The sequence below is a fragment of the Bipolaris zeicola genome (assembly GCF_000523435.1).
Source record: "Bipolaris zeicola 26-R-13 unplaced genomic scaffold scaffold_65, whole genome shotgun sequence".
Classification (NCBI taxonomy): Eukaryota; Fungi; Ascomycota; class Dothideomycetes; order Pleosporales; family Pleosporaceae; genus Bipolaris; species Bipolaris zeicola.
In genome coordinates, this window is record NW_006912114.1 from 25,499 (window position 1) to 37,018 (window position 11,520).

General features: G+C 50.7%; 6 protein-coding genes across 6 annotated transcripts; 4 read left to right on the forward strand and 2 right to left on the reverse strand.

Annotated features, from left to right (window-relative positions):
• Nucleotides 1-1,064: 1,064 nt before the first annotated feature.
• COCCADRAFT_95039 (uncharacterized protein) lies at nt 1,065-1,497 on the forward strand (the record flags this gene model as incomplete). The annotated part of the gene is made up of 3 exons (XM_007713662.1): nt 1,065-1,089; nt 1,142-1,345; nt 1,400-1,497. 3 exons carry the CDS (start codon nt 1,065-1,067, stop codon nt 1,495-1,497), a joined length of 327 nt encoding a protein of 108 aa, XP_007711852.1.
• A 488-nt stretch (nt 1,498-1,985) lies between these two features.
• COCCADRAFT_4660 (uncharacterized protein) lies at nt 1,986-2,417 on the forward strand (the record flags this gene model as incomplete). Its single annotated transcript, XM_007713639.1, has 1 exon — nt 1,986-2,417. The coding sequence occupies one exon, from the start codon at nt 1,986-1,988 to the stop codon at nt 2,415-2,417; it is 432 nt and encodes a 143-aa protein (XP_007711829.1).
• Nucleotides 2,418-2,722: 305 nt separating this feature from the next.
• Nucleotides 2,723-3,489, reverse strand: COCCADRAFT_36386 (uncharacterized protein; the record flags this gene model as incomplete). The annotated part of the gene is made up of 2 exons (XM_007713663.1): nt 2,723-3,051; nt 3,132-3,489. The coding sequence occupies 2 exons, from the start codon at nt 3,487-3,489 to the stop codon at nt 2,723-2,725; spliced, it is 687 nt and encodes a 228-aa protein (XP_007711853.1).
• Nucleotides 3,490-4,234: 745 nt separating this feature from the next.
• Nucleotides 4,235-4,468, forward strand: COCCADRAFT_95005 (uncharacterized protein; the record flags this gene model as incomplete). The annotated part of the gene is made up of 1 exon (XM_007713664.1): nt 4,235-4,468. One exon carries the CDS (start codon nt 4,235-4,237, stop codon nt 4,466-4,468), a length of 234 nt encoding a protein of 77 aa, XP_007711854.1.
• A 257-nt stretch (nt 4,469-4,725) lies between these two features.
• On the reverse strand, nt 4,726-6,537 carry COCCADRAFT_95002 (uncharacterized protein; the record flags this gene model as incomplete). The annotated part of the gene is made up of 1 exon (XM_007713665.1): nt 4,726-6,537. One exon carries the CDS (start codon nt 6,535-6,537, stop codon nt 4,726-4,728), a length of 1,812 nt encoding a protein of 603 aa, XP_007711855.1.
• An 894-nt stretch (nt 6,538-7,431) lies between these two features.
• Nucleotides 7,432-10,767, forward strand: COCCADRAFT_94986 (uncharacterized protein; the record flags this gene model as incomplete). The annotated part of the gene is made up of 4 exons (XM_007713666.1): nt 7,432-9,015; nt 9,073-9,639; nt 10,019-10,190; nt 10,394-10,767. The coding sequence occupies 4 exons, from the start codon at nt 7,432-7,434 to the stop codon at nt 10,765-10,767; spliced, it is 2,697 nt and encodes an 898-aa protein (XP_007711856.1).
• Nucleotides 10,768-11,520: the final 753 nt, after the last annotated feature.

Here is an 11,520-nt window from a genome sequence, read left to right on the forward strand (position 1 = left end):
CTGCGCATGGATTTTGCGAACGCGTAGCATAGCGCGAAAAGAAGATTTTGTAGGCTTCAGTGTCTGCCTTGGCGCTGGTAAGTGACTGGTTTTTGGCTGGGTAATAGCTATTCGTTGTTGTTTGGGGTTGAGGTTGTTGAGGTTGCGGCGAGGAAATCGCGATTTCTGCAGAGAGTGGTCAAGGCGAGATGACGGTTGTTGCGCCTCAGCGTGGCACCACGACTCTGACGGAGAGTGAGAGAAATTCGGTCCTTTTTTTTTCATGGCACTGTGAGTGTTGTGGTTGCTTTGTGTTACCTCAGAAGTCCGACACACGATCCATGCTCGGTGGCTAGACTGGAGAGGCCATTTCCGCCGAGCTCTCACGTGGCAATTCTGCGGATAGAATGAATTTGCCCTGGTTTTTATGGCACATACGGCCATAGATTCAAGAAATTTAGCCATCCCGTTCGATCTGGCCTATACAAGCTTGAAATCGGCGGATTAGTAGTTAGGTGGGTGACCACTAGCGAATCCCCGCTGTCGTATGTTTTTGTTTTTTGCTGTGAAATCAGTATCACGTGAATAGGATTTGTCATGTTTTTCGTAGCACCACACAGGCTACGAAGACCGTACATGCGCATAGATGATAAGGTAGCAAAGGGTAGTCAAGTCATTGTATAAATATAATGAGACATATCGTTTACAGCTAATTTTTTTCTCGGTATGAAGAGGTCGGTAGTAGATTACCACCAGAGTAAGAAATTGTCTCAAAGGCCCACTCGTGTATACCCAACATGTGCAAAAATGCAGTCGAGAGTGCTCAATCTCCAACTTAACAACGTCAGCGCACAACCAAGGAAGCCCCCACAGTATTGTTGTGCACAAACCCATGTTGACCAGAGTGGTTGAGCTATAGTTCGTTAAGCGAATGGATTGCATGCTACTAGGCCTGCGCCACGAGCAGCTCTGCCAAGATATTAGCTAAGCGATTTACCGAAACCTCCCACATCGAAAACCCTGGGTCTTCAATTTCAGCAGCACCAGCGTCACCCATCACGACACGTCCCCCCACAGCCTTCGAGATGTCTTCGGAAAAGAGCCACCGCCGTAAGTAGACGGCGCGACGAATTTGCATGCACACACACTGACTGGAATTCAGTCTACGTCAAGGGCCGCCACGTTAGCTACCAGCGTAGCAAGCGCAACTCGAACCCCAACATCAGCCTGCTCCAGCTCGAGGGCGTCGAAAGCACAAAGGACGCGGAGTGGTACCTCGGAAAGCGTGTCGCCTATGTATACCGCGTCGGCAGCAGCAAGTCGAACCCCATCCGCGTCATCTGGGGCAAGATCCGCCGAACTCATGGTGCGTACAATTCGCTGGGCTATGCATGACGAGCGGTGATTAATGTATAAACAGGCAACTCTGGTCTCGTTCGCGCTTCTTTCCAGCACAACCTTCCACCAAAGTCCTTCGGTGCCAGTGTCAGGGTTATGATGTACCCCAGCTCCATCTAAGGGCGGGCGATTGAGGAACATTCGGGAAGGAGTTGAGGCGATTGGGAACGGCGCGCAGCCACATCAAAATCTCTTTCAGGGCAGCCTCTTTAGTTTCATCACAATGCGATAATGGTAGCATACACACTCGTGGTGGACCGGATTGCAGAGACAAGGACTGCTATCACGGTAGGGCTGATGGATAAAGTGCGGGGTCTGTTCAGGAACATTCTAGATCACCAGCCGGTAGCTGCCTTGCCTAGCTTTCTATAACATGAAGCCAACCCACACTTGACCCTCTTGCAATTTGGTCCCAACTGCATTGTCTACTGAGATATATTGTTTGACCATAACCAAGCGTTGAGAGTTGGAACGCACGGATCCTTATACCCTAGCTTGCCCGTGATCAGACTTGCAACTCACAACTTTCAACCCTCCGCAAACCACCACCACCGCAACATTTACCTCAAATCAACGCCATCACTTATACACAGAAATATCCTTACAATATGGGTTCCGTCGTCCTCCCACATTTGCGCACCGGCTGGCACGTCGACCAAGCGATTCTCTCAGAAGAAGACCGACTCGTCTTGATCCGCTTCGGACGCGACTCAGACCCAGACTGCATGTCGCAAGACGAAGTACTCTACAAGATTGCCGACCGCGTAAAAAACTTCTGCGCCATCTACCTGTGCGACCTGGACGAAGTACCTGATTTCAAAGCCATGTACGAACTATACGACCCGTGCACCGTCATGTTCTTCTTCCGCAACAAGCACATGATGTGCGATTTCGGCACGGGAAACAACAACAAGCTCAACTGGGTGTTGGAAGACAAGCAGGAGTTTATAGATATTATTGAGACGGTATACCGGGGTGCGAAGAAGGGTAGGGGTTTGGTGGTTAGTCCCAAGGATTACAGTACAAGATACAGGTACTAGATGGAGATGGGCCGTGAGTTTGGAAGAGAAGGATATCGCTACATTGTTGTTTTGGATACCGCTATTTGTATAAGAGAGGGACCTGCGCGCACAGTGATGCGGATGCGTCTGTAGTGTGGCGTTGGCAACAGCTGTTGCTTTTGATGTATGGTCGCTTCGCAAGACTCAAGGTATGGCTGTGAGACAATAGACACTGTCATGAGAACTTTTGCTCATCCTTTCTCTTAGAAGATTTTTTCACGCGTTCCAAGACAAATGAAGATGCCGATTACGACAAGAGTACAAGAGGCATGCCGTATATGGCTTCATATTTCTACCTTTTCGTTGCTTTCCGTCACCTCGATCTTTGGCTTCGACCATCCTTGCTCCCACAGCCCTCCTCTCACTCCTCTCCACACAACTTCCAGCACTCCCCTTCTGGGCAACATTGTTGGGAAGACGACAACCACCTCGTCCTCGCCTTCCACCACGATCATGAGGTAGAATCTCACTTCGAAGCCCTTGAACGCCTCGTGTATGAAGATGTCCTGAATGTTGGTTGTGGGAATGAAGCGCGTTGTGGGTGTTTGGAGGTACGTCGAGGAGGTAGTTGAAGTTTGGACGCCGAGGCCACGAAGCACAGTTAGGGATTCCTCTAGAGACATTGTTAGCGATTCGTTGTTAAGGAAATAATGTGTTGAGTTGATGAGGGTGGAAATGACAGAAACGGCGTACCAGTATAGTTTCTTCGAAAGACTAAGAATAGAGTAAGGAGCGCACTTGGAACAAGATATCGCCATTGCAACGTCTCCACCAGTTTTACTAGTTGCCCCTCTCCTTCACTACCCAATGCGACCTGCAAGAAGAGCATTGGTTGCTTATTTGTAATTTTCCATTTCATCCATAGTAGCAGTCCACTTGTTAACCCACAGAATATCCGGACAAGTATTCCTACATAATATCCTACATGCGCTGGCAGTGTCTTGGATGCAGAACGCGTCGACACCGTGTACGTGATGGTGGCGGGCGTAGGCTGCAGCACATGCAGTGTTTGGGCGGGCGGAGATGTGAGGCTGTGCAGGAAGCTTGACATTGTGAACTAGCTACTATATACGTAGCGTCATGAGAAAAGTACCAAACAATATGAGCCCCCAGAGCGGGATGTGGGGGAGAAAAAGGGACGGTAGGGGACAGGCAAGCGGAATGACGCGCTTGGTTGGGTGGGCTTATCGATAAGACCATTTCTCCATTCTTAGATGGGTACTTGTTTTTGGAAGCATTGCTACCGCTGTCTTCGTACATATTTCGCTCTTCCTCTACAACCCACTCCACCTTCTACACCAACATCGTACTTGCCTCACCAAACGCCCAAGCACGAACTGAGTACAAGCCAGTACCCGCACACCATTTCGCTATAAAAACAAAGCCAGACTATGGATTCTTCAAGACAAACAGACCGTGATCGGTCGCGCTCCCCAAGGCGCTCCCCAGCACCTCGCAAACCCAAGAACTTCAGCGGCCTCAAGTACAAAGGCGACCGCGAGCGGCGCGACCCAGACAGACGGCGCGATGACAGAGACCGGGAAAGGCGACCAAGAGATTCAGACAACGACAGAAGGCGCGACGACGACCGTGATCGCCGAACGCGCGACTCTGATCACAGCAACCGCTACCGCGACGACGAGCGCTCTTCCCATCACCGCCACCGAGACTCCAGCCGCGACCAACACCGCCGGCGCCGCTCTCGCTCCCCAAGAGACCGCAAGCCGCGCGACGCTTCCTCCACCACCAAGGAAAACAAGAAACCCGCCCCAGCTGCCTCGACACCCTCCGAGCCCATGATCCTCGTCACGATAAACGATCGTCTAGGTACAAAGACACAAGTCCCTTGCCTACCCAGCGATCCCATCAAGCTGCTCAAAGCCATGGTCGCGGCAAAAATCGGACGACCGGTCCACGAGATTATGCTCAAGAGGCAGGGAGAGAGACCGTTCCATGATAATCTTACGTGTGCGGATTATGCTATTAGTAATGGTGTGCAGATTGATTTGGAGCTCAACACTGGTGATTAGAAGTATCTGCTGTGTTATTGGATTCGCTGGGGGGGGGGGCAAATGAGAGTTGACAAAGCCGAATTTGGATAGTTTTCCAAGAAAAAGTGGGATTGTTTACGAAAAAGATTGGAAGATGGAGAATGAGGTTTGGATACATGATACCCAGATTCGAAGAGAGGTTTCTTTATAGTTAGGGCAAATTCCGCTATTTGAATATAAGAAATTTGGTACTTGCGGAATCTTGAAGCTATGGAGCCGGCATTATCCCAACAACGTTACTCATCCGCCTCCTCCTCCTTGACCTTCATCTTCTCCGCATCCACAATCCCCTTTCGAATCCGATACCGCTCATTAACCACCTCAACAGCATCCTGTCTCTCCCTCTTCAGCACCTCTGTATAATTCCCTTTTGCCCTTCCAAAATCGCCTCCGTCAAATACTCTCGGCCCACCCCTCGCAATCCCCACACTCTGCTCTGACAAAGCCACCTCAGCATCCAGCGTCGACTTCCCCAGTCCCGCAATCTTATCCAGCAAAAGCGCAGAAAGCGTCTCTTCAATCTTATTCCCCCGCCAAACCTCCCACACATCATCGACTACACCGCCTCGTCCCCATTTGCCCCTCCCAATACTTGCAGGTCCCCCACCCTTTTTCGCCATGCCTTTAGCTTTAGGTTCAGAACCGCCTTCATCACCCACATAGATCCAGTCAAGACTATCCTCATACCCGTGCTCGCGCTCCTCAGAGCTCTGGACTTCGTCTGGGTGCGGGAAGATGCAGTCCCACAGGACGAGGGGCGCGTCGCTTGCCATTTCATATTTCGGGCGTGTGGGATTGGCGGATATATCGAGTAAGGCGGGGATTAGCGATGGGGACTCGAGACCTTGGCCGATGAGGAATAGGATTGCGACCAAGGAGCGGACTTGGTGCCAAAGGAAGGCGGAGCCGTGGAGGGTGAAGGAGTAGAGTTTTGGTTGGTTTCCTTCTGTGTCTGGGGTTTGTAAGGCGGGGTGGGAGAGGAATGCTGGGATGGATAAGGGGGAGACTTCTTCAATGTCTGCGTGGAAGATGCGGCGGTGAAAGTTTGAGATTTGTTTGCTTGCGTCTATTTTACAGAAGTTGCGGAAGTCATGGAGGCCGATGAGGTGCTGGCAGCCTTGTTTCATGGCGGCGATGTCGAGCCAGCCTTCGCGCATTTTGGGCTTGTTTTCAGAGGATGGGGAGGTGTTGGGGTTGTAAAGACCTGAAGACCCGGGTACTGGGGCGAAACAGGGGTTTGTGAAGAAGTACTTGTATCGTCGTTCTTTGCAAGAGAAGCGCGCACTAAAGTCTGGTGGTGGGTTAGGACACCAGGCGTATACGCGGATATCAGGCGGGAGGACGCGGTTTAGTAGTTGAATGTAAGGGAGTTCATCTGTGAGGTCGTTGAAGGGTTTTGGTGGAGACTCGGGCTCTTGTTTCGAAGACAGTATCGAGTCTTCATCTTCTTGGTCTGCTTGTGGGGTATCTTCTGATGGCTGAGGTTTCTTTGGTAATGGCTTGTTACTCCGGACCCTGACACCAATGACTTGTCCGAAAGCGCTCACTCCCCTATCTGTCCTTCCGCATTTTGAATACTCGCAGCCATCCCAATTAACATCTGCGCCTTCTCTGTCCCAATTTGCGAATGTCTTTTTATCAATTCTCTCGTATGCTTTGTCGCCTTCGCCCGGGGTAGCTGGAGTTATCAAACGTGTTTTTACCAATGCTTTCCATAGCTCTTCCTCTATTGTCGGCAATGGGGTTGAATTATTATTGTGATGCTCAAAGCCATTGTACTTTTGGCCGAGATATGCAAATTTGAGTGCGATGAGACGCGTGCTATATTTGGAAGCGTCAAATACTTTTGGTGGCGGTTTGACGGCCTTGCGAATTTCTAATGATTGGGGGGCATCTGTGGATAGTGGTGTCTGTTGGTCCGCAGCCACAATAGGCGCTGCAGAATTTTGTATCGTAGATGCTTCAGAGCCATTTACACCTATTTGCTTCTCCAGCTCTTGTATTCGTGCAATCAATTGCTGCTGAGACCACTCTTCATACCCCGCCATCTTTCTTTTTCTCCCGTGCGATTCCCGAAATAGAACACGTCGCGGCACCCTGGAAAGTTTGTGAAAGCCGCGCTGGGCACAGAACAGTTTGTGCAATGAACGGTGAAACTCTGGAAAGGCGTGGGTGACTGGCCCACGCATTGTTTGGTGGCATGGTGGATGACAGTCATAATTTTTGGCATGCAGCCTGACGTTCAGGGTCCAGTGCTTGTAGCCGAACAAGGCATGGCCTGATCGGCGACCCCACGTTCAGCCTCATCTCACTGACCGTCGGATCTCACTCCAGACGTTGAGAATTCCCATGCTTGAATCGAGCGGTAATATCAGAGCCGCCGTTTGTGCGCTTCAAAGCCCAATCGACCTCATTCGAGCGCGTCCGCTGTGTGCATGATGCCCTGCGCCTCAACAAACCCATCCGCCCCCGAAAAAGCATCCAATCCGCCAACTACCATTATCACTCGCCTGTTTCGGCCTCAACTCTTGCCAATATTGCACCGCCTTCATTGGACTGGTGTGTCGTATCCTGCTGGTTGCGCGAGTCGTGGCACGCACTAGGCTGGGTTTGTAGTCCTAGGCAGCCATCTAGACCAAACAGTCCGCAGGCAGCACTCAGGCAATACTCAGGCAGCATTCAGACACAGCCTCCTCAGACAATATTTAAGTCTCGACAAACCCTCGCCATGATCTTCTCAACTCACATCGCTAACCACACTCTTCAATCTTCCCAAACATTATTCACAATTTTTCCGTTTCTGCTGAAGAAACGCCCGTGTTGAAGGATTTGCTTTATTCTTGTGAACCCACTGCATTGCTGTAGAATTTGTGACCTGTCAAGATTATTTTCATAAATTCATCCGACATTTGAGGCTTGTTGTACTTCGGGTCGCCCTCAATATGTCTGGCTTTTTTGGGTATCCAGGTCCAGCTCACATTTGTGGACTACACTACATTGTCCGGTCTGATGAATGGAACCTCAAGAAACAATTCCTTCCACAAGTTAAACTCGAAGCAAAAGCTACCATTCTTTCTACCACATCCAAAACCGTACTCACACAGACTTTTGCCAACCCATCGACAGAGAAAGCCATCAAGGAGTGTCGCTACACCTTTCCGCTCTATGATGGTGTCAGTGTAGTAGGCTTCACCTGCCATGTCGGGGGCCGGAAAATCGTTGGTGAGGTCAAGGAGAGAGAAAAGGCAAGAGCTGTATTTCAAGACGCAGTCTCAAAAGGCGAGACGGCCGGATTGTTTGAGCAACTCCCAGATGCTTCCGACGTCTTCACCACGACGGTTGGAAACATCCCTCCTGGAGCAAAAGTCATCGTCGAAATCACATATCTAGGCGAGCTCAAGCACGACATGGAAGTCGACGGCATCAGATTCACAATCCCAAACATCATATGCCCACGCTATGGCGATTACCCAGGCACATTGCTTAGAAGCTCAGCTACCGATGCAATGGGTATGAGCATTTCCATTACTGTCGATGTCGACATGGCTGATGGATCCTTCATCCAAAAGATCCAGTCGCCCACACACCCCATTGCAATATCAATGGGCACAACTTCAACTGCTGCGGCAAATGACGATCCCGCAATGACAAAGGCATCCGCGACCCTCGCTCTTGCCACTGCAGGACTCGACAAGGACTTTATCTTGCAAGTCATTGCCAAACACACGGGCGTGCCCAAAGCCATCCTTGAGACGTACCCGAGGATTCCGAATCAAAGAGCAGTAATGGCAACGCTAGTACCAAAGTTTGCCTTACCTCCTGCACGACCCGAGATTGTCTTCGTGTGTGATCGCAGTGGAAGCATGCAGCTTACGAGAATCGAGCTTGCGAAACAAGCCTTGAAGGTGTTTTTGAAGTCTCTTCCCATTGGAGTCAAGTTCAACATATGCTCGTTCGGCTCAAGCCACTCGTTTCTCTGGGAAAAGAGCGCTAGCTACAACCAGCAGACGCTCGATGCGGCAATGAATCATGTTGATTCTTTTGCGGCGAACTATGGCGGCACGGAGATGTTGCAGCCGCTGCAAGCGACGATTGAGCGACGATACAAGGATATGGATCTTGATATCATGTTGCTCACTGACGGTGAGGATTGGGGACAGGATCGCATTTTCTCCTATCTTAACGAATCTATCCAAGTGACTAAAGCCCCGATCCGGGTCTTCACGTTAGGTGTTGGGAACGGCGTCTCGCATGCACTGATTGAAGGTATAGCCAAGGCAGGAAATGGCTTCTCGCAATCAGTCGGCGAGAACGAGCCAATGAATACGAAAGTTGTACGAATGCTCAAGGGAGCATTGTCCCCACATATCAACGACTATACCCTCGAAGTCAAGTACAACAATGATGAAATCTCAGCCCACCTCGATGTGGAGCCAGAAGATGATTTCGAAATCATCGAAAAAGTATCAGATAGTCTCAAGGTAAAACTCGATCTCAAAGAAGACGAGGCTGAGCCAGAACCAACTGTAAGTCACAATCCCCCAAACACTTTATGAACCCACCAACTAACAACGAAATAGAAGAAAAACACAATCTCCCTCTTCGACCCCACCGCCGACCCAGACGCAAAAGAACCAACCGCATCCGATAAAACAGGAGAATCCCGCTACGCCCACCTCCCCACCCTCCCCATTCCCAAAATCCTCCAAGCCCCCCAAATGATCCCCTCCCTCTTCCCCTTCCATCGCACATCAATCTACCTCCTGCTCGGCCCCTCCGCACCCCAAGGTACACCCACATCCCTCACGCTTCGCGGCACAAGCCCCCAGGGGCCACTCGAACTCGTCATCCCAATCCAACCCCTTGCCCACCCGGGCGAAACCATCCACCAGCTCGCGGCCAAAAAAGCCATTTCAGAACTCGAGCAAGGCCGAGGCTGGCTTTCCGAAGCCACCGACGAGTCCGGCACGCTGGTAAAGAAGAAATGCGAGGGCCGCTACGACGACATGGTCGAGCGGGAAGCCGTACGACTAGGCGTACAATTCCAAGTAGGCGGAAAATGGTGTTCGTTCGTCGCTGTCGAATCGCACGCTGAAGCAGCAGAGAATCAGAGAAAAGAAGCACAGGGGTGGCAGTGGATAGATGATAAAGTCGATGCTGCTGCTGCGCACCAAGTTTACGGACAGGGGAATCAGCAGACGCTTTTCAGACCTCTCCTTGGTGCATCACAGCATAGTTATCATATGTCGTTTGGAGGACCACCGTCTTCGGCATTTGGGACTCCGGCGCCGTTTCGAGGTAATATGACTTCTACGGCTGCGTTTGGGGCGTCCAACTCGATGGGCAGTAGTAGTGGTGGTTTGTTTGGATCTAGCAATGCAGTTGGTAGTGCTGCATTTGGGGCTTCCAGTTCTTTTGGGGCTCCCGGTTTTAGTAGCAGTAGTGGTGGTGGTCTCTTTGGAGGCGCCTCCAGCAATACAGTATATGGCGCTGCTCCCAGTTCGAACAGCGGTGGTGGTTTGTTTGGAGGCGCCTCCAGCAATGCAAGATATGGCGCTGCTCCCCAAGCCAACACCACCCTCTTTGGAGCACCCCCTCAAGCCCCTCAAATCGGTTCATCTCTCTTCGGTGTCCAAAGCCCCAGCAGTAGCAGCGGTAGTGTTCTATTCGGCGCATCCGCACCCGCACCCACTCAGAACCAGTCCAACTCTGGCGCATCGCTCTTTGGCGCTGCAGCACCACCACCACCACCACCCGTTCAGAACCAACCCCCCAACTCCGGCCCAACCCTCTTCGGCGCCCCAGCACCACCCGCCGCAAGCGCTACATCACTACGAGACTACCAATCCAGCCTCATGCTCCTCGAGCAGCAAAACAAAAAACGGCTCGTCATGGCTCGACAAGAAAACGACTCTGGCACCCCACCAGCAGCAGCAGCATTATCAACCCCGCAACGTCCTTCTTCGGTAACTGGTGAAACGCTTCTTCACTACCTCATCTCGCTGCAGTCTTTCGAAGGGTCATGGTCGCTGTCATCAGAGTTACTTGGTGCCCTTGGGTTGGATGAGGCGGGTGTGAAGACGCAGATGCAAGAGGGGGATGAGAAGGTGGCTGCGACTGCGCTTGTGATTGCGGTGCTTGAGAAGCGATTGGGGGGGTTGAGGGGGAGCTGGGAACTTGTGGGTGATAAAGGAAGGGCGTGGTTGGAAGGCGAGGTTGGGGATGCGAACGTGGAGGAATGGGTGCAGCGCGGGATGAAGGTTCTTGGGCATGACTAAAGTTTTTTTATTTTAGGGATTATATGATTGCTGGAAATTTCATGGGAGAGATGGGGTCACATTTGGATATTGGGTGAGATGAAGGCGTTTTTGAACTGGTCTCTGCTTTTTTGTTTTTGCATATATTCTGTATGGCCTGAGGTTTTCTGTGTCTCGTACGAAGGTAGTTCGGCGAGGTGTTTACTAGTTCCATAGCTAACATCCTTCTTTTCCGGTAGAAAAATAAAAGCATACGTCATTACAAATGTCTTCTAACCACATTCCGAATTCCGACTTATGAAACAGGAGTAAGGAAGGCGATTACTATCCAATACAAATGACTCGCTTGTCTGTAGAGTAAAATGAGAAAACAAAAAATGGTGCTGCAAACGTTATTTCCGCCTCACGTACGGGTGGGTTAGAAAACCAAAAAATCCCCTTCTACCAAAAAAAAAACTTAAACTTTGACAACGTGCAAACTAGTTGGACCCTTACGTCTGGGTATGTGCAACGAGTCCGTTAGGAAATTAGAGTCTGGAAAGATTACGATTGCAGCCTTGTGATCCGCGCGGTTGCCCCATGCGTTGGGACAATGTGGTTGACTATCATTGCCTCACTAATAGAACGCCTCACAATTTCTGTATTGGAGCAAAAACGTGCACAAGAACCGGGTCTCTCTCACTCTCTTTTTCAATGCAGCCGGGCCGGGTTCGAAGTTGGAACATTTTATTTTGTTGTATTCCATGTCGATCTGTGGGTGGCCTGAAAAGAAAA